Source organism: Mixophyes fleayi, chromosome 9 (genome assembly GCF_038048845.1).
Source record: "Mixophyes fleayi isolate aMixFle1 chromosome 9, aMixFle1.hap1, whole genome shotgun sequence".
NCBI classification, from domain to species: Eukaryota; Metazoa; Chordata; class Amphibia; order Anura; family Limnodynastidae; genus Mixophyes; species Mixophyes fleayi.
In genome coordinates, this window is record NC_134410.1 from 27,984,154 (window position 1) to 28,006,313 (window position 22,160).

Sequence of the window (22,160 nt, forward strand, 5' to 3'; positions counted from 1 at the left end):
ATGAACCTATTCAGTACAGAGTGTATAAAGACATTGAAGTGTTTGAATTATAAAGGGTGTTTCAAAAAGATGGACCCAATTGCAAAGCAATATGTTTCACAATAGCATCATGTTACAATTACACAAGAAGTTACAAACGGTTTAATGAGTTATCAAATTTTACTAATCATTTTATAAATGCTCTGTGCGCTCTTCTCCTGCTGTACAGACAACATCGAGACACTAGTTAAATTCGTCCCAAACGCCTCTGAGTGTCGTCTTCCACTGAATTTACCACTGCCATGATTTTATTTTTGAGGTCATTCAGATTAGTTGCTAATGGTGGCTCAAAAATACATTTATTTTTTTACATATCCTCACAAGAAAAAGTTGCAATGTGTAATGCCTGGGGATCTGCGGGGCAAAGAGTGTAGCATCAAGTCTTGGGGTCCTGTGTGACCTATCCAAGGTTAAGATAGTTTGTCATTTAGAAAACGTCGAACCTGCAGGTCCATCTTGCTGATAAATTAAGTCATCAGAATTTTCATTAAGTTGTGGAAAGAGTTAGTTCTGCAGCATTTTGAGATGATTAAATGTCACTTTAACAAACGCAAGACAGTCGTATGAAATATTGCAAATTCTTGGCTAGCACGATTAGTTAACTTACACGGACTACGCAGAAAACTCTCTTGAATTCTTATGTTTTCCGTCGACGTGGTTGCCCTGTGCTCTTCCTCCTACAAATACAGCCTGTTTCCTCATGCCGTGGAAACGCAGACTGCAGGGCATTTACGGATTCAGTCTTGCTGAACTGCAGAACGCAAAATGCCTTTTGTTGTGGGGTCGCCATCTTGAGAACGACTGAAGCTAGGGGCTGTTGGTGCGCTGGGACAGGCATTTAGCTGTAGTCATTTGAAGCTCTTCACCCCGCTTTATACAGTGGTAAGAGTTTCATTCATGGGCGGTTGGTGTATTGTCAATTTTTTTTCTCCAAACTAAAGGCAACAGGGGGGCGTCTGACCACTAAAACAAAGGAAAGCCTGAGGTGTTGCCCATAGTAGTCAGTCAGACTGTAGCCATTTTTCTGGTGAGTTTATCATCTGTGTGCTATGGGCAACGCCATCTGCTTTAAAGAAATTCCCCCTATTGTACTAAATGTATTTGAGATAATCTGCTAAGTGTGTTTTTTTTTTTTTTTTTTTTTTCCGTCTCAGCAGAGGGACAAAGTAATGGTTATTACAAGGAGCCATAGAGAGCCTGCAATGGCTGATAACAATAGCCATCACTCAGATACATAACAGATGTACATAAATCTGGTGTGTGATCATATAAGGGTGAACACCATCCTCATTCTCTGGTAGATTCATTGATCGTTTTACAGGTGTTCGTTTACAAAACGGACTCCAGTGTTTCTGTAGTTGGAGAGAGGGATGTGTTTCCATTGGTTAGTATGGTATAATAATATTTCCTTATGCCACCAACTTAATGTAAATATTTAGAAGCATGTAGAACATTATTGTACAATTACATAGTTCTCACTGTTTGTTTTTTTTAGAAATTATTTTCTTTTAAACAAATATGGCACGTGACTTCTAGTGAGGACTCTGGTGCAGTGGATCCCAGATTCTGGGATTCTTTTCTTGTCCTTGGGACTATTACGGTAGTGCTGGTGGCATTTTATGTTGGGCAGGTGGTATCAACAATTAGAAGCAAGCTGGCTTATGTTGGTTACAAAGACTTAAAAGTTGAGGTAGTGTTATTTCTTTCATAACTTCTCCTTCTGTGTCACAAACAGCCCACCTGGCTGCATCTCGGTTTTAAAAACAGTTGCAATCACTGCAATAATGTATTGACTCTCCTTAATAGTACAGGCTTATAAATCGTTATTACAAATAACACTTGTCAGCTGCTGTTGAACTACAAGTCCAAGCATGCTGAGAGCTGGGGAAGGGGTATAGGCTTCTTACTCTGTGTAGTCATCATTTTGATAAACTTGACTTCTCGGTTGATAATTGTAGATCCTAGACCAAGTTCTGTACTTGCACAATTTGTCTAGATTAGGACGTGTAAAACAGGATTGACCAGCTTGTTTTTCTGAAAGCCATCATTTTATCTGACCACAGGAGAGACGAGCATTGCTTTTGGATTTATACATTAAGAAATAGATGATACAATATGATTAGGCACTGGCAGTGTTGCTCAGTGGGCAGTAGTGTGATCATTATGACTAGATCACAGAAACTACCGCTATGGAGGGATTGCTTTACTCTATTTGTAATTGTGCACATTGGCTGTCGGCCCGTGTTTCCCTCTGACTGAGCAGTGTCCCATTCATCGAGCATTGAACAGAGCACCACTCATCTCGTAGGCTACTTTAAAAGCATTCTGCACCTCCAGATGACTTTATTAGCTTTTACATGTCCTCCTGAAGCCTCTTCTAAATACAGTACACTGCTTTATATTTTTTACCATATTATATAATGACATTTTGTTTTATTTTGTTACCCGGACTTGTGACACAATCCTTCTGTGCACTCTGCATTGGCTGCAGTTGTGTCTAGAGAGCAGCTTTGTGCCACATCCCAGGTAACAGCAATAAACAACTGCTATAAATATATGGCTGAAGAAAGCTGGGAAGATCTAGAAATGTATTTAGTAAAAGTTGCAGGAGGTGGAAAACCCTTTTTTAAAGAAGGACAATTGATCTTTGTGAAAGTCACAAGAGTCATTCACATGGACTTTTGGAGGGTCCATGAATCCTTTTCTAAAGCCCTCTTTGCGGTGTATTATGCTGCATTCAAAAATGAAATGAAAAATGGGCTTGTCTGTGACCCTGTTTGTCTGAGAAGCGTTCCCTCCCAGCCTGGCTTCCCCCATACTGAACAGCAGGAGAGCTGGGAGTGGGGACGGGGGGGGAAACCCAATTTTTCTGTTTTTATTTTTCTGATAATTACATGCACTATGTAATAAGCAAATAAAGAGCAAAGTTAGAACCTGGTGACTCTGTATAGTTGAGTAAGTTCCACTTGGATCCAGTGAGACCGTGGGTCCAGCAGCACGGCCACAAACTGATTGATCTCCCCCTTGGTTTATTAGCCGTACACAGTATTGTTCAGCTGGGGACCAGAATTTGAGAGAAATGACTTTGTTCTGTAACCAGTCATGGCTTAGATGTGTACCCAGATATAGTAGGTGTGTGTGTGTATCTACTCTATCCTATCACTGTACATCTGTTTTCTATTTAAACCCAATTTGTGATGCGGTCCACAGCTCTGTTGTATGGAGAGATGTGGTGTGTGTCGGGAGGAGGGGATTCTCTCTGAAATGAATTGTTCCTCCCTGTGGATAATACAAAGGGCTCATTTGTTATTGTGTGAAGATATTCAGCTTGTGTTTAGCTGTAAACATGTGATGTTTGTGGTTCTTTTAAGGATTGTAAATGCAATAATTGGGTGGAGGCATGTCTAGGCCTTTAAACACCCTTTGTCAGAGGTAGGCAACCTAAACGGCGGCAGAATACAGTAGTATCAGCACTCTGAAGGACTAATCAGGCTGCAGTGTAGTCAATCTTCATTTTATTTAAATCTTTATTATAATAAAGGGATAAAACAATTAACAGTCTTGCGCTCTTCACACTCCTGCATTCCCAGTCTGTCCTGATCAGTATCTGATAGATCATATGTTGATCAGGATTGGCTGTTGTCAGGATCATTTAAGGAACCAGGGAAAGTGTGTATCCATTGCTAACAATAGAAATTAATGCCAAAACTTGGGCGCAAGCAGAAATGTTTTAGGTTGATTGCCTATCTGACTCCTTTTGACGTGCCCAGCATTGCCTCAGTGACCATCCGCCTATGGGCCATTGCCCTGTGAGTTTAAGCTTAATCTACTGATCAACATAAGGAACACTTTGTCTATAATAGCTGGATGGACCGTAGACATCCACACAATAACGGCATTAAAGAAATTAATGCAAAATGATATGACCATAAATATCCACTTAGAAGAATATATTGGGTCTTAATTCTCATATGATGTTTAATCCACAAGTATCAAGCAGTGTGTGCCAGTGTTTTGGCCAGATAGTGAAAAACAAAGGTCACTAGCTGTGGGAAACATTGACACACTTTGCTTGATACTTTTGTAGGAGTCTTGATGGTTCTGTAATGATGTTGGATGCATTTCCCTGGCATGGGGTGAGTATGTCATTCCTGTAGAAGGCTAATCGCTATTTTATGGTACGCAGTGATCATCGTCTTCCCATGTTGCAGCATTTCTGTCCTGATGGGGGTGGGGTCTTCCTGGATGACAGTGCCCCCATCCACAGATCACATGTGGTCTACCAAATGGCCTGATGAGCGTGACTAATGTTACTCATGTCATGGCCTACTCAGTCACAAGACTACAGACTCTTTTTGGACAATGCCAGAGACCGTGTTTTCCACCATCATCAAACAGGCATCAGTACTGACTGTGTGGAATAATGATGCTGTACCCCTCCGGCACAGCTCCAGACACTGGTACACTCATGGGGTGATGTGTTGCTGCGTAAAATACCAACAATTATGGTGCAGGAACTTTTGTGACATCTCTAAGGAGAGAGCAAAGGTTCAAATCCTAAACATCCTGCAGAGACACCTGTCATGGGGTGTATAATGTAACTTCAATAACTGCTCATTCATTCTGCATCATGATAAAACTTATAGTCAATGAGAACATAAGGATGCTCACAGCACCACATTGTAATTCAGGAGAGGGGTGTGCTGATGTGTGGGAGGCAGTACCTATGTGATGTGTTTTCTGAGTACTGGGTTGAGGTAGATGGTGGAAGTGCAGGTTCCAACAACAGCACAAAGTAGTGATGTGAAGCACATGTCAAACTCATGTAGGAGCATTGTGGTTTCAAATGCACCTCTATATGGAACAGTTCAACTTGTTCAATCAATGATCCTTTAAACCAGTGATAGGCAACCTGATATACTTCAGGGGGTGCATGGGCAGTAGTACTTTTAACCTTCGGTAGTAAATGAAAACAATACATTTAATCACAGAAACAGACAACTATCTGTAATAACATATCAGCAGGCAGTGTAAACAAGCGCTAACCCTTAATAACCTAGGTTTAGATTTCAGTAATAACATTTGCTCGAACATCAGATGGTGCGGTAAGAAAGCTGCTTCCAAGGTGTGCAAACGGATCCAGCGTCTAATCTACCACCCAGCAGCGAGATCTCTATTTAGGTTTATTGGACCATAGGTGGCTAACAGCAGGATTATAATTACTGTGATCAGATGATACAAGCTGAGCCGTCCCCTCTCTCTCCAGCTATGCCTCCTCTCCTGCAGGTCACAGCACCTGGGACACATGCAGGAGGGAGCCATAGACAGGTGCAGCAATATCCTGCGCAGTCTCTCACATGCTAATCTATTGTACTGTTGGGGATATAGGTGTTTCTGCAGCATTGCCTCCCTCCTTACACTCTGGGACAGTAAATATTGCTAAGGGAGTTGGCATATAGGAGGGAGATCCTGCAGCCGCTGAAGTGTTTAGCATGTGAGGGTTTTCATGCTTGGTGATTTTTAATGGTCACAAGGGCCAGGAGCTGTGGTGCAGGAGGGCCAGAGTGTGACCCAGTCAGAATAACTTATTTGAATTGTTATAAATCTGAACCTAGACACTCAGTCTGGTATTTTTGTCTCTTGCAGGCCAGCCTCAATGGCTCTGTCGGAACTGAAGCAGCTGTAGCACCTGACCAACAGAATCCACAACAGCAACAGCAGCCACCTCCCCCTAATGCATGGCAGGTGATCAAAGGGGTCCTGTTCAGGTGAGTGGTCTCCTCAGGTCTCCCATTTATGGCTGCCCAACCCAGGAGCCAGGTAACCCTGGTATCTAAACACTTACTGCTGGCATCTTAAGTAGTGGAATCCCCTCCCTGGGTGGCTGCTTCTCTACCTCCAACTTATAAGGGGACATTTATTCTATGGATACTGCTCAGTTCATTAACAGACAGAGAATATGTTTACAAAGACTTGTACAATCCGCTGTCTAACCGCAGTGTAACTACTCCCTTGTGAGCTGATTGGCTGCACCATGGTGACCAACAAAATGGCCGCTTCCACCATACATTCTGAGTACAGCTTAACCTGCTATTAATTTATTTGCCTTGCATAAGAAATGTTCCACCAAAAGAAAAACTCTATTCCCCCCACCCCCCGTAATCATATTTTATGGGACCTTACAGTTATTGCTGCGTGTGTCGGACACAAATGATTTTCAAGGGTTTTTGCTACTGAATAGTTTTGTGTCCAAGTTCACCAGAGTTCTATAGGAAAGGATGGATGGCGTTGCATGTAGCAGGACTCCTGCACTCGTATATAGCTGGGACCTCTCCAGGACAGAAGAGATCTGCTGCAGCTCTTGTGAATGAAGCCAGCCACTAACTGGAGAAATGGCTGCAGCTGTATTCAGCTAACTACCGGTGGTGGTCTGATGGGAAGACCTCTCGCTAAAGTACTTTATAGGGTAGGGGGGATATTTAGGCATGATATTTAATTTGGAAAACCCCTTTAGTCAAATGATCAGCCAGTAATTGAAAACCTTTGTACCACTATATGCGTGGACATATTAAATGATCGTCAATAAGTGACCTCAGTTCTGCACATACTCAATGTATAAAGTTTATCAGATTGAGATCATTATGTAAGTGTATAAATTGACTGGAAAGTTTCTGACAGATCTTCCTTTTAAATTCAATAGAATGGTTGGTTGCCAGTGTGGATACCATAAAAATGACTCCAAAGCTTAAATATTTAAATATGACCGAGGGGAGGTAGCCTACCTTGTTCAATACCCTGACATCCCACTTGTGTATAAATCAAGCTGTTCATACAGTACATTTCTGCAGGTCTCCCAAGCTGTTAGTCCTTCTCTGTCTGTTTAGTTAGAACAACACCCCTCTGTTAACATGGTAACCTGCTACAGAGGAGTGAAAGACAGCTTAGTGGACACCTTTAGTCAAGTATGAACACTTCATGCATAAGAAATTCATCTATATTAATCAGCTGTGTAATATATATATATATATATATTAGTGTGTATGTATAATTTTATTATCTATTAGGCATACATATAGGCTTTAATAGATTTTTTTTTACCACCTGCAATTGATTCTCCTCTTAGCTACAACAGTTGGGCCCGTGTGATCCTATTATCTTGTAAACTTGTCATTAATTCCAGTCTAATCCCATAAGAGCTGTACCTAATGTTGCATTAACCTGCAGAGATTGGTTTTGTTCCATATGTCCTGTTAAAGTAGCTATACACTTTACAATCTGATCACTCGGTCCTATATTTAGATGCTATTTGATCATTCTGAAGTACTAAGGCACAATGTAAGATGCGTTAAATAATTTGGACCTCTTCCATAATGAAATGTAAATGCTACATATTATGTATGAGGATTTCTTGCTAAAGCCAAAACATTTGTTTCCTTGTATCATTATTGGTTTTGCATAGAGTTACAGGTGTCTGGAATTCACTTTGGCAGGAAATAATGTTTGTAAAGTTGGAGATTAAGTACTGAGATTTGTCATTACAACTTTAGGCCAACAGGTGGCAGTACTGATGCAAATATTCTAATTTTTATTTTATTTTGCTAGACCCTCGTAAGTTGTAAATAAATCTGGAGCAAGTTGTATATAAACTTAATGTGTTTTGTATTTATCTCTTTGTCTACTGTAAATATGTACAGTGTAGAGTGACAGCATTTGAGTGATAAATTAAGGCGGAACTCCTTGTTAGAAGGGAGTCATCAACTTTTAGCGCTCCAGGACTAAGATCTAATGGCCTTCTCCACTGTCTCTCATACAGGATCTTTATAATATGGGCCATCAGCAGCTGGTTTCGCAGAGGCTCTGCTCCCCAGGACCAAACCACATCTCCCGGAGTTCCCCGCCCCCCCAGCCGCAATCTCTTCCCTAAAGACACATTGATGGTAGGCCTATATTGGTTAGATGCTATTGCTGTTAACGGAGGGGTATGACCTGGAATGAATCCAGTTTTCCTGTATTGATGACCTGAATCCATCCTTCCTCTGCAGGACCTTCATGTGTTCATCTCCGAGAGTGAACACTTCACAGAGTTCAACTCCTCTGCTGCCCTCTTCTGGGAGCAGCGGGATTTGGTGTACGGGGACTGGAGCAGTGGCGTTAACGGAGATGGCTGCTACGAGCAGTACTCTGAAATCAGTGTACCAGAGGTATGTGCTTTCCTGGACAGGGGTGTGGTCAGTGGACTGTTTCTGGCAAACCAACCTGTTCGTTGCTTGTTTCCTTGAGTTCCATTGATCTTTCCTGTATTGTATCAGTAAAGTTATGAGTTGCTGTTCCCAGATTTTGAAATTTCAGTCACTGAATATCCTAAAATATCCACTACGTTCTCAACTGACCCACCTCAAGGCATGGATTTCCGATCCGGGTTACCAGGATCTACACTGGATATTAGTTCATCAATTCAATGCCAATCATACGCCTTTGCAGGCACTGTTGTCCGGGAGGCTCGGCCCACAGGCTTCTCCGCTCCTGATTCAGGCAATTAAGATTTGGGCAGTCAGTAATAAAATGGTGGGATTCACAGATATAGATCCATGTACTCCTATTTGGGGGGCGAGGAGATTGAGGGAGTTGGACACAGTGGTGGGGTCCAGGCGGTGGTCCCGGTATGGTGTAGTGGCTGTAGGTCAACTGTATGAAGTAAATGTTCTTAAATCTTTTGAACAGTTGTCCAGGGAATTTTCTGTGCCTAGAACAATGTTCTTTTCCTACCTCCAACTGAGACATGCCATGTACACACAATTCAAAGGGGAGTCACCAGTGGTTGCCATAGCCCCACTGAGAAAGCAGTTACAGGCTTTGAGCAACAGGGGTCTGATTTCATGTATGTACTCCTGTCTTTTGTATGAATCCACTGTAAATGACTTGAATGACCTGAGAAATCAATGGGAAATAGATATTGGTCCCTTAACAGACAAAGAATGGGGGATGGTCACGGATAGCACTAGTGGCTACACAGCATCATTAAAATTCCAGCAAATACAGGTGTTCATTTTGCATAGGGCCTCCTTGACTCCTATTAGGCTGGCTAAGTTCCGCCCTGATAGCACTTCTAAATGTCCAAAATGTAGTTCGGAAAATGGCAATTTCTGGCATCTCATTTGGGAATGTCCCTGTATACAAAACTTCTGGCGAAGAGTCATACGATGTGTTCAAAAAACGGGAATTGAAGTCCCACTTAGGTCATCGGCCACTTGTTTATTTGGGCTCCGTCTGAAGGGAAAGGTCAACAAGCTGACAAAAATTTATATTTCCCAGTTGTTTATGGTGGCTAAGGTTAGCATAGCCCGCTTATGGTTAGCCTCGACGAGCCCCACAATTAAGAGTTGGAAAATCCTGGTAAATGCCACTATAGGGCATGAAAGATTTGTTTACACGAGCAGGCAGGCACTGCCAAAGTTTGAGAATATATGGTACAGGTGGGTGGAGTCTCCATTTTATTTTGTATCCTCTAGTCATGATGTCCCGAATACATGAGGGTCTGGTTCCCCTGGATTACATAATAACAATAATAAAGTTGATAACAAAAAGCAGAGCCCCGCCTCTGCAGAGTACGTATGCAAGAGTATTTACGATGTATATTCCTAATTAAGTATTGTACAAATGTTATCATTATGCGATACTGGTGTCTTACAATTTAACCAATATTTTATATTCAATATTGACATATTTGCGACTGTATTTTCTTTCTTCTGTATTTGTTTATTTTTTTGTTTTGTTGTTGGTATGTATGTACCTTGAAAATTTCCAATAAAAAATACTGGATTTAAAAAAAAATAAAAAAAAAATATCCACTACGTCTGCACACACCTCTGTCAGAAATGTTTCTGTAGTGTTATTAATAATTGGACATTTCCAGGCACCCAAAATGCTTTGAATATTATGTAATGGTATGAGCAGTGGTGGTTCATTCTCTGGGCTATGCTGTAGCTATAAGCTCATCATACTCTGTGTTTCTTATCAATGATGCCGCCTGCTTGATCACCTACCACCATAGTTAGCCACACTTTATTTACACCACAGATAGTAAGCTCTTTGCTTGCATTTATTTAAACTGTACTTTCAAATGGATTGGTTGCTGTGGTTTACAGAACCTTTGCTGAGCAGATACCTGTGCACTAGTATTCATTAATGTCTCACGTTGCTGCATCACATAAGAGCAAGCAAAATGACTGGGCTTTAGCTACGCTAGATTCTGATTTTTCTTTTCGTCTCTGTTCTCCAGTTACAATCTTGAGCCACTAGAGGGCAACAGCTCTAAGCATTTGTATAATCTGCTCGCATGTACCTGAGAGCACTTGGATAATAATGTGTATTTGAGTCCATTTTATAAACTTCCTTTCTGAACATATCTCGTTTTGATGTCCAAGTGAATAAGCATGCATTGATCATTTAAAAAAAAAAAAAAAAAGCCCCCTGCTCTTTGTGTGGTAAATGAATTGTTGTACAAAGAACATGAGGAATGTAGATTGCAGTCTGTCGCAGGCTTAGCTACTCTTAATGTGTTTAAGCGCCTGGATCAGAGTCCCCAGCTGTGTACTGCTTTCAGTAACCATGGAGCGTGGCCCTCAGTCAGCACTTTCTAGAGAGAGAGATCTGGCTGAAAACAGTGAGGTGACTGCTGGAATTGGCAGTCCCTACAACATGTTTATATATGTAACAGACATTCGCTGTGCAGCCACCAGAGTGGTAAACGTTAAAAGCCCGTGAATATAAAATAAATGAATCCCAGTGAGGGCATCACATATTAAAAACCGTTCAACTACTTTTTTTCGATTTTTTAATAAAGTCTAAAATATCCTTTGAGCTATTAAGCAGGGATCCCCTTCTCTCTCCCTCTCACAGGGTTTCCTGCACAATCAGAGTAAAGCTTTGTGCTGATTGCTGAACTTTGTCTTCTCCAGGCCTGGCCTGTGAATATATTATGCTTGTCCATTCACGGACCTTTCTTAGCCACCCATGATCAGGAAGCGGTAATCCCCAGGGTTTCCGCTGTCTGATGAGTTTCCTACGATCTGTATTTATTCCTTTTGAAGGTGTTTTCGCACCTTAAACAGAAGCTGTCACATTTTGTATTATCTGGTTGTACGACTGCAGTGGTGGAGACCCAAATCCTGAAGTTTGCTCATATATTTTCTCTCTGAAGCTGGCTGCAGGTATAGAAGCGGCCGTTGGTCACATTTGTGTGACTGATTACAATGGACAGTTGGAGAGGGTTGGCACAGTAATGCTATGACAGTATAGACATCTATGTCTTGGTGTAATAATATACTTCCAACTGTACAGTATAATATTAGACATAACTTTCGAGTCTGGTGACTTGTATAAAAGCAGTTCGGCAATGTGCTTTTATATGGTTAGAGACATTATACCCAACATTTAAATCTCTGTAGTAACCAAGCAGATGGTGTTTGGTACGGTGCAGACCAAGTTTCAGTCCTCTCCACTTGTGCATAATCCCTGCACTTAGCTGCTGTTTATTTTGTCTTCTCTTCAAAGTACTTGGCAATCTCATCCAATTGTTGCTTGCATTTCTTATTTGGTACACTTAACAAATAAGTCTAACACTGTCAATTATTGTAATCGTATTATTCTTTGTCTTCTCTCTGTCTTTTTATTACTTACATCTGATTCATTTTCTCTATTTCCGTTACATTCTGGTATATATTTCTATACAAAGTTCTGTCATTGCCCTATAGTTACTGTGATTTACGCGATCGCAGAATGTTGGCTCCTGAACGTTTATTCTGCTTTCCCTAGTAATTGGTTTACATTCCATTAGTGAAACTTAGGCTTGTTTGTGTGGCCTTTAGTCTCTTGTTAGTGTATATTACCAGTATGGTAGGATGCGTCTGTTACACTGGGCAAGAACAATCTTTAGTAACTAATACATTATTACTTGATTAAACCGTACATTCCTGGCAACTAACTATACGGCTAAACCGAGCAGTTCAACTTCCATATATGTTATAGAAATAATCCCATTTTTAACCACAGATGTGATGATGCAGTCAACGTTGATAATAATGCTTATTATGTATTTATAGTGATGACTCTATTTCTTGTCTCTCAGGGAGTCCAGAAAAACGGCTCTTTCTACATTCACGTATACCTGACAAAGAGCGGCTTCCACCCAGACCCCAGCCAGAAGGCTGTGCATCGGAGGCTGGCCACTGTTTCTACATCTCGTAGTAAGGATCAATTTTACCCCTCTGTCTCCCTGCCCTGCCCCCTCCCCCCCAACCTCCCCTCTGTCTCCCTGCCCCCTCCCCCCCCAACCTCCCCTCTGTCTCCCCCAGAGAGACAATCACTCATTTCACACCTCTTTCTCACAGTGCTTAATAAATACAAACGCAAACGTTTTCTCAAGACCAAAAACCTTCTGACGGGAGAGACGGAGGCTGATCCGGAGGTTATCAAGGTGAGAGGCAGTATAGATAATTTATCCAGCAGTATCTTGTTGCTTCTGCATAAGGTAATAAATCAATAACTGTGTTTTTTCTTTTCAGAGGGCTGAGGATTTTGGTCCTATTGAGATAATCTCTCACTGGCATCCAAATTTAACAATTAATATTGTTGATGACCACACTCCATGGGTGCAAGGCAGTGTCCCACCACCTCTCGACCAATGTAAGTGGACCATTTTAATGATATACACTTTAAGGGCATGCTGATTCCCATTTTTATAATTTTAGAGCCCCACCTGCTCCCGATCTCCCCTTGACCACACTGCCAGAGGCCCCCCCCCCCTCCTCCCGAGCTCCCCTTGACCGGACCGCCAGAGCCCTCCTCCCGAGCTCCCCCTGATCGGACTGCCGGAGGCCCCTCCTCCCGAGCTCCCCTGACCAGACCGTCAGAACCCCACCTGCTTCAGAGCTCCCCTTGACCACACTGCCAGAGCCCCCACCCCCCTCCTCCCGAGCTCCCCTGACCGGACCGTCAGAACCCCACCTGCTCCAGAGCTCCCCTTGACCACACTGCCAGAGCCCCCACCCCCCTCCTTCCGAGCTCTCCTGACCGGACCGCCAGGGCCCCCCTCCTTCCGAGCTCCCCCTGACCGGACCGCCAGAGCCCCATCTCTTGAGCCACTTTTGTCATAATAACTTTTCATCTTTCCCTTCATCGCTAACGATAATCTCTCCCCCCCCACAGATGTGAAATTTGATGCTGTCAGTGGTGACTACTACCCTATCTTATATTTTAATGACTACTGGAACCTACAGAAAGATTATATCCCAGTAAACATCAGTGTAACCAGTTTGCCCTTGCGCCTGTCATTTTGTCCCCTGTCCCTGTGGCGGTGGCAGCTTTATGCAGCCCAGAATTCACGCAGCCCCTGGAGCTTTCTTGGAGACGACCTATATGAGCAGTCCGATGAAGAGCAGGACTCTATTAAGGCAAGTGATGAGGAGTATGTGGTCGAGATGTAATGAATGGCATAAGTTATGTAAGGAGTATTTTCTAGGGACGGGGAAACAAAAATACAAGCAATAAAATGGGCATGTTACCTCTGCGTTTTGTGAGCTGAACCTGAGAGTGTTCAGCTTCACAATATACTGGCTCCATGTAGTCAATCATTTTACATGGAGCCAGTATATTGTGAAGATGTTGGGCCTTAGGATTTTTAGTCTGTGATGGCATTGGTTCCTGGCAAATTTATAGGCTGCATAAAGGTTCAGCCCACAAAATGATGCCCCCACTGTGTAGGGGAAGATCCACTTTAAGATTCTCTTGAGGGGTAAGATGAAAATACTGGAGGACATAGGTTAAAGGCTAACTCCACTGATAACTCTTAGGGGCATATTCAATTAGCTTTCCGGTTTGCGTTACCGCGAATCATGCGCACTATTGCCGTTAATACGGTACCGCATTAATGCAGATTTTCGGACGCAACCCTATGGGCTGCGAATGAAAATCCACGTTATTGCGGTAACATGGATTAAGTTTCGCAGCTGTTCCGGCGCAATCCCGCGGACTGGAAAGCTAATTGAATATGCCCCTTAGTGTAATATTCCAAATAATCTAAGGAACACTTCTTCTTCTAACAGAACCTCCAACCCATCTTCACTCCTTCTCAGGTTGCAGGTTCCGATAGGTACTTGTAATGGTCTAATCTAAACTACCCTCATGCCTTGTGGTGTCTTGTCATAGGTAACTAGCAAGAAATGCCCATCCCTGGTACCTCATACCCAAAAACAGGGGATTTTACCCTTTTACCGCCAGAGGTTTAGAACAAAATGTATCTATTGAAGTGTGTGGCTAATTTGCATACATTTTGTTACACCTAAATTTAAAGTTAGTACCTATGAACACATTCCTCTCTATACATTGTGTGTAAATACTTTCGTTTTTGGCTATTAATTCATATCCTGCTTGACATGGAGAATTATTTTTTTTTTTTTTTTTTTTTAGTTAAGTTTGTTCAGAAAATCAAATAAGGAGATGAAAACTAGCTATAATTTAGGAGTACAACGATGTGTAGTTTCTTATAACCTGTAACCGACACAAGCACCAAACCCCCCCCCCCCCATTCAGAGTTTCCAAGTATAGTATAAATGGTGACACAAATATTTATCTTTCTAGGTGGCTCTTTTGGAGACAAACCCCTACCTCCTTGCTCTAACCATCACAGTGTCCATTGTACACAGCATCTTTGAGTTTCTGGCTTTCAAGAACGGTACGTTTTGGGCATTATTGATCCAATCATATGTGTATATATATTATTATTTTTTTTATTGGCTCACATCTCATTTATTTATTGCCCCCTCTTCTCTTAGATATCCAGTTCTGGAATAGTCGTCAGTCTCTGGAGGGTCTTTCTGTGCGATCTGTCATCTTTGGTGTGTTTCAGTCCCTCGTGGTCCTGCTTTATATCTTGGACAATGAGACCAACTTCGTGGTACAAGTCAGCGTGGGCATCGGTTTGTTGATCGACTTTTGGAAGATCACCAAGGTTATGGACGTCAAGGTGAGGTTCTCTGTGCTGTCTGTAGTGTATCTGTGCATACTTCTTGCTGTAACAGATCATTAAACATTTCAACGTAGGACCATTGGTAGAATCTAGTGGTTGGCAGTTGTCCATCTTGGGCTTAGCATTACTAAACCTGAAAACCATTTTCGTACATCACCTTTACTCACTAACTTTAATCAATGAACAGGCAGCCCTATTGGCTGCAACAGAGTGTTTTACTTCATCTGTTTAATTGTTACTTTTCCAAAATTGGCAAAGACTGTGTAAAAAACTTTTTAACTGAGTTGCTTTTATTGAGAACAATGTTAACTGTGTACCAGAAAAATAATATCTGCTTATTACAGAGTAATCCGGAAACGCACAACCAAACTGATCAGAGGAGTCTGTAGTGCGTCAAACCACGCATTTCACAATGGACTCTTACTCAGAGGGAATCTCCTTGATGAAATGCGTGGCTTGGAGATCTACAGGCTCTTCTGAACAGTCGGCAGTTTGGTTGCTGGTTTACGAGTAAACTATTGGACCATAAAAATGGTTGTACATCTGGAAATAATTCCAAATGGGGCTTATCTAAGGTGCCAGCAAAGCAACTTCAAATAAGGTTTATTTTATCAGTAATTTTATCAAACCAACAGAGAAAATATAGCGCAAAATAGTGTAGTATGTAAATCAACAACAAATAATGAAATCCATTATGTAGATGACTACGTACCAGACATAGGAGAAAGCAGACTTTATCTGCACATAGGTCTCCAAAACTGGCCTTCATATTATTGGTCTGTGACTTCAAAGCCCTATTTGTCCTGAAGGAACTTGTTTGGGTAGATAAACAAACATGTCCCTTTTTTTGGATAGCTGCAGTTTAAATGAAAACATGTGATCTGGTCATAAAGGGAAAAATACCCTGGTATTTACACGGTCAAGTGGTTAAAGGATTTTTTACTATTTTCTTTTCCTACAGCTGGACAGAGAGAATAAAATAGCCGGTATCTTCCCTAGGCTCACCGTGAAGGACAAGTCCACGTATGTGGAATCTGAAACAAAGATCTATGATGACGTAAGCGCAGTTCCATGTTCATGTTGTTGGGGAAGCTTTGTAACACACATTTAGTTTGATAGACTAAGCCTCAGGTGGCATGTGTATATGAAGATAATGCTGGTAGCTTCATTAAAAGACTGTTATGTCTACATGGAATGAAGACTGCTCCGAAAGGATTTCCATAGTTTGGTAGAAGTGTGGTCAATGATTATCTTTTGTGTGGATTTACATGATGAAAAGTGGTTCAGTTTAATGCTGGTAATGGGGTATTGCATCTGTAAATGTCATAGCTGTGTTCAGTACACTGGACGGGTAGAGGAACAGTTTGATCTGCTTTTTAGAATGATATAATAAGAATAAATTGGTTTCCTGTATCCAGATGGCATTCCGCTACCTGTCCTGGATCCTATACCCGTTGCTGGGGTGCTATTCAGTATACAGCCTGCTGTACATGGAGCACAAGGGCTGGTATTCCTTTGTACTGAGTATGCTGTATGGCTTCCTCCTCACATTTGGTAAGTATGGAAACCAGGCAGTATAAACAAATAGATTATTGCAAATATATGTGTATTAAGGTTTTCATCATATGTGTTTATCCGAGCCACCTTAATTAACATTTTATTATTCAACAGTGATGTCCTGTATTATGGTAGATCTTCATGTTAGTTTTAATTTTTACAGACAATCACAATAGGTGCTTGTTAAACAAGGTTTAAACCCTCCCATTCCAAGTAGCTCAACCTCTTGTCATTTCTACATCAAACCTGCCCTTTGTGTACTGTAAAGTATCTTACACCCACCTAGCTGAATTCTAAATAAGAAATGCCAGAATGTGTGTGTTTGGTGATCTACTGTTGTGTTGTCAAAATGTTGTTTTCATTTTAGGAAACAGTTGGATATTACTTTTTGTGTGTTGCAGAAAGTTTCTGGAGGGGGTTGTTTTGTTTTAAAAGAGGTCTTGACTGATCTTGGCTACGGGATTCACTGACCTCATTGATTGCGCCCGTCCCCTGTGTTCAAGGACAATTTATTTGTGACTTTTTATGACTTGTTACAATGTTTTATCAACAAGTATAGAGATTGCATTAGTCGCCTGTACGTGAGTTGGCCAAAAGGGAAACAATCAAAACAGGGTGACCAACAACTTCCTTTTCACACAGGCCCTACAACAGTGTCCCTGCATTACTCTGCACAGATCTGGTGTTGGTTGTCCCGTTGTGGTGTAGGCAGACAAGAAAAGCTTGTTGCTTGTCCGATGTGAGGTGCAGGAGCTGCTGTGTTGCAAAGGATGTTGTCAGTGGTCCTTGGCCTTTAGGAGCTCATTAGGAACCTTCAGTCAACAGGGAGGGACAAGCTGCCATACTACCAGCTGGACTCTGTATTGGGTAGTGAGTACAGTTTGAACAGCCGGCCTTGTTGGCTTAGCCTGCACTAAGATAACCTGCACCAAAGTCTAGGTAAATAGGGTAGCTGCTGCAGAGCCTCTTTGGGTAATGAAGTTGTTGGTCACCCTCTTTTAGGAAAGTCCATCTTTCTCTGAGTATGTCTGTCTGCCTTTCCGTCTCTGTTTATCTCTTATTCCATGCCCCTATTTGGATATAAATAACCTTTTTAAAAATGTTTAGAGGAGTAATTTTACTCCACAGAAAGAAATGTATGACTACTGCAGTAACTCTAGGCCATGAAATGTTTATATTGGACAGTAGCATAAACTCCTGTTCTATAAACTTGTGTTGTCACAGCAGAGCACGGTCAGCACTGGTATTAACTCTTCTGTTGTCACAGGGTTTATCACCATGACGCCACAACTGTTCATTAACTACAAGATGAAGTCAGTTGCCCACCTCCCATGGAGGATGTTAACATACAAAGCCCTGAACACCTTCATCGACGATCTCTTTGCTTTTGTCATCAAGATGCCTATGATGTATCGGATCGGGTGCCTGCGAGATGGTAAGACCTTTACTGACCTTTTATGGGACTTGGACGTGTTTAGGATTTGTGTTTAAGAGGTGACAATGCGTCCAGTCTATCGCTAAGAAGGGGGATTCAGGCCATGTTGGAAGGACAATTTGGGATCTGTACTCGCAGCTCCATGATGTGTAGTGGGAAAAATATTTCAGTTTCATAATTATAGGGTGGGGTGTGACATTATTGAGACTCTGCCAGTCTCTCTCTGTGGCAGACATGAAGAACACTGTATGCTTTAGGATGAACACTGGTCTTAAGATCTGGACCCCCAACATTTAAGTTCTGCAGATAAGAACAGGGGTATAGAGTGAAGACTGTCAGCTGTGTGACTGCAACTTGCATGACAGGGTAGACTGTTAATGGTGACAGTCTGTTCCTCCAGCAGGGCTTTGAACTGAAATCCTGCACAGCCTACCCAATATATATGAATTAAAAAATAAGTGTATGTGTATACTGGTCATTTTTAGTTATGTTTTTTTGCTGGAGTTCTGTTAAACGACTGTGTCCCCTCGCTCCACTATTGTACTTTCATGTTTACAGGATTTTCTAGCAAACCTCTTTCTGATTTTTTTCCCAACGCAGATGTGGTGTTCTTTATCTATTTGTACCAGCGCTGGATTTATAGAGTGGACCCCACGCGGTTGAATGAGTTTGGAACCACTGGAGAGACATCCGCTCCTCTCCCTGAGCAGGATATGCCAGCACTCCCTACCTCCGACCCTGAAGACACAGCCCCACCAAAACCAGCAGAAGACAAAAAGAAAGACTGATTTCTTTTCCCCATGTCCCCTACCCCTTCATGAACTGTTCAGCCCCCGCTGGGGGTAAATCAGCTGCTGTTTTATATATAAATACCCCATCCCCTGACCCCCTTTGTTGAGACGGCATTTCCCCCGTCTATTAATATGTATATGGGACTGGTGAAGTTTGTCTTTCTCTGCCCGCCTCCTTACTTTCAGTCATATGGTTTGTCTTTCTGTCTGTCCTCCCTCATACTTTCTCCCATCCCCTCTCTCTTCCCCTCCTTTCAGGTTCACTCCCACTTGCGCTCCTTCCTCTCTTCTCTCTAATATACTTCCGTTGTGCTGTGTCTCTTCTGCCTCTCTATCATGACCTCTGACCTGGAATAAACATGCGCAATTTGGGTTTAATAAATATGGCCGCTCTTTAACTTCCTGCCGTTTGTGCAGCAGTTCGGTTTGGGAGGTTTTCAAGCCTTGTTTTGCAACAAAGGAGCTGCCCATTTTCTCATCTTACAGTCCACATATCTGGATAAGGTAACAAGCTACCGGCAAACAAACAAAAAAAAAAGGACCAGAACCTTGGTCTGTCTCCTCTTTGAAATGCTGGGTTGCATTTGTCTTGTGTCCTCTCTCGGTGGGGTTGTGATTCTTGCACAAGTGTACACCTCAAAGGAGACAACGTGAATGGACCAAGGTGAGTCCTGCTGCCGACCAATGGGTTGAGTCCACTTTGTTGGCTTTGATATCGTTTGTAAGTCGTTATTCACATACGTTGAAAAGATCAAGGGAAGGCCGCAAATGCACCTTTCCTATAGTAACATACAGTTTTTCACTATGGCTAGTTTTAAATGTTTTATTGTATTATGTTAAAATATGAGACCCTTCATGTTCCTTTGTAAAAGTCCAGCATTTTGTTTTTAAATGTCACAAGAGGATTTTAGCTCTTTTTAGAAAAAAAGAATGCTTGGTTACTTTATCCTTCCCCCTTCTTTCTGACTTGTCCAACCCCTTTAAGGAGGGGAAAAATTATGGAAACTGGCAGGAAAGAAAAAAAATGACCTGGGGGTAAACTTATCAAGCTGCAGGTTTGAAAAAGTGGAGATGTTGCCTATAGCAACCAATCAGATTCTAGTTCTCATTTATTTAGTACATTCTACAAAATGACAGCTAGAATCTGATTGGTTGCTATAAACAACATCTCCACTTTTTCAAACCCGCAGCTTGATAAATGTACCCCCGGGAGTTAGTTGGATAGAAATAATATCATGGGATTTTAGATGGATTAACTAAAATTAAGTGGACCTCCTGTCTGTATGTGTGCCTCATCTGATTTAATAATGCGGTGCTATGTAAAGCACATTTTCTAACCTAAATAATTTCACAAGTGGGAGGAGCCTGTTTGAATATGACCAAAATAAACGCCTGATGACATCTTCATGTAAATGCTATGAGGGGATAATGACATACTCTTTTCATGTACCTAATAAGGTGGTTATGGATGGAATTTCAAGGAACCCATAGTAACTTGCAATATCACTGATAAACTGTTTTCTAGAAAATGTGACTTAAATATACCATACAAGTAACTAAATACTTTAATTTCAGAAACACGCTGAATGCAAATGACAACAATATGTACAACTGGTACTGTATTTATCATAGTAATTGTGTTGCGTTCATCTTATGTCAGTATTTTTATACCGGTAGGCAACCGTTGGCACTCCCAACTGCTTTGCTATGGCATGTTGCAACTTGTAGTTCCACGGTGCAGGTAGAGACCCACTGGTTGCCTAACTCTGCTATAAAATTTCGGAGTCCATGTAACCCTGTGATTTCTCAGCGTTCTGTATAACTATGGTTATATGTAGCTGCATATACACAGCCTTTAGTCATTTGTCCTCGGTGGGGAAAATACATGCAGAATACTGGAACAGTCCAACATTCTGTGTGTATTTCACCAGAGATGATAACTTGATTTATATTATGATGTATTTGACATTCGATCTCTGCTGCTCATAGACGCTGTGAGTATGGAGCCTTGTGTGTGCGCCTCTACAGTTCAACAGATAATGTCTTGCTTAGTAACTGAATGTTCACAAATGAATAAATCCTGCAATAATTTGGTCTGTCACTGATAATTAGACCTGTTCTGCTATTTAAAGGTGTACACTGAGTTTTCCACACAACCGTTTTTCCGTTGATTATTGGTTCAAGAGTTAAGGTATTTGTTGACCATACACAATACCGATGGTGTCTGCCGATTTGGCAAATATATGGCCATTTAAGTAATCATTCTGTCCTACCAACGTCCAATCTAAGTTGATTGGCCTCTAACTAATGGGTGTTTACACAGTTCTTTGTGTCATTTTGAGGGATTTGCTAGTTTCCTATAATCCTGTAAAGAACTTTGCTGTTACAATTGCCAACTTGCATAAAGTAATTACCTATAATTAGCAATAAGCTTTAATTACTGGGCCATAACAAGTGTTGGTTCAGTATATCTTTGTATAGTTGATATCAGGATTGGTGTATAATTTATTACAATGCATGTTGCCTGCACCAAGTGGAGACGGACATATATCCTGAACCAATTTTCAGGCACTAGTTACCATGGATACTGGTCCTGAAGTGCCTCAGGAATGTCACTTGTGATTGGATAGGCCCACAAAATGGCTGCCTTCCCTGTGTGCAGGCGGTTTGCGCTTTTCATATACTTGGGGGTGAATACATGTCCTTTCTTATGGATTGGCAACCATGCTCTCTGAATGCAGTTTTCAATACTCAGACTCTGTCACTTTTGCAGCTGCCAAACAAAAGTCGTATAAACCTATTTTGGAAAAATACATTACTGGAAATTATATGCAAAGGAAAATATTTTTTCCCCCCTGCAGTTTAGAAAATAAAAGCAAACAGCGGACAATTTGATATGGGAGACCCCATCCAGTGCTGTTGAGCAGTTTCCTCCTTTGTGTTGGTTAGTTTTGCAGAACATATAGTTAGATTGTGCTGCTCGTGACGGGGTCTGTCTGGTGTGAGCAGATGGCGTCAAAGCGCTTGTCTGAATTCTGCACATACTTCTTTACAACTGTGTCCCAGGGTGCGGCTGTTATGCTGACCATGTAACTTTATACATATGTATTATATATATTATATTTTTTTTGTATATAACACAACTGTTTCCATTTTAGCAATATCTAAATTAAACCGTTCCTTGCGCTGCTGCCAAATGACCACTTTGAAGACCATTTGTCGGACCTGTAGCTTCTGCTATTCATTACAGTTTACTGTGTTGGACATGCAATGCTGATCAATTCTCTGAAGTGCCTGAGCGTGATTTCATAAT

The 22,160-nt window shown here is 41.6% G+C and overlaps 1 protein-coding gene across 1 annotated transcript in view; it reads left to right on the forward strand.

Moving 5' to 3' along the window:
* Positions 1 to 19,250, forward strand: part of CLPTM1 (CLPTM1 regulator of GABA type A receptor forward trafficking) — a 46,059-nt gene extending 26,809 nt beyond the window's left edge. The window contains exons 5-17 of the mRNA XM_075187138.1: positions 5,686 to 5,807; positions 7,853 to 7,976; positions 8,082 to 8,240; positions 12,167 to 12,284; positions 12,429 to 12,514; positions 12,603 to 12,723; positions 13,246 to 13,490; positions 14,677 to 14,770; positions 14,871 to 15,061; positions 16,026 to 16,121; positions 16,483 to 16,618; positions 17,889 to 18,056; positions 18,657 to 19,250. Of these exons, the coding sequence (XP_075043239.1) occupies positions 5,686 to 5,807; positions 7,853 to 7,976; positions 8,082 to 8,240; positions 12,167 to 12,284; positions 12,429 to 12,514; positions 12,603 to 12,723; positions 13,246 to 13,490; positions 14,677 to 14,770; positions 14,871 to 15,061; positions 16,026 to 16,121; positions 16,483 to 16,618; positions 17,889 to 18,056; positions 18,657 to 18,844 (1,848 nt within the window). The 3' untranslated portion in view covers positions 18,845 to 19,250. The remainder of the gene's footprint in view (positions 1 to 5,685; positions 5,808 to 7,852; positions 7,977 to 8,081; positions 8,241 to 12,166; positions 12,285 to 12,428; positions 12,515 to 12,602; positions 12,724 to 13,245; positions 13,491 to 14,676; positions 14,771 to 14,870; positions 15,062 to 16,025; positions 16,122 to 16,482; positions 16,619 to 17,888; positions 18,057 to 18,656) is intronic.
* The last annotated feature ends 2,910 nt before the right edge of the window (positions 19,251 to 22,160 follow it).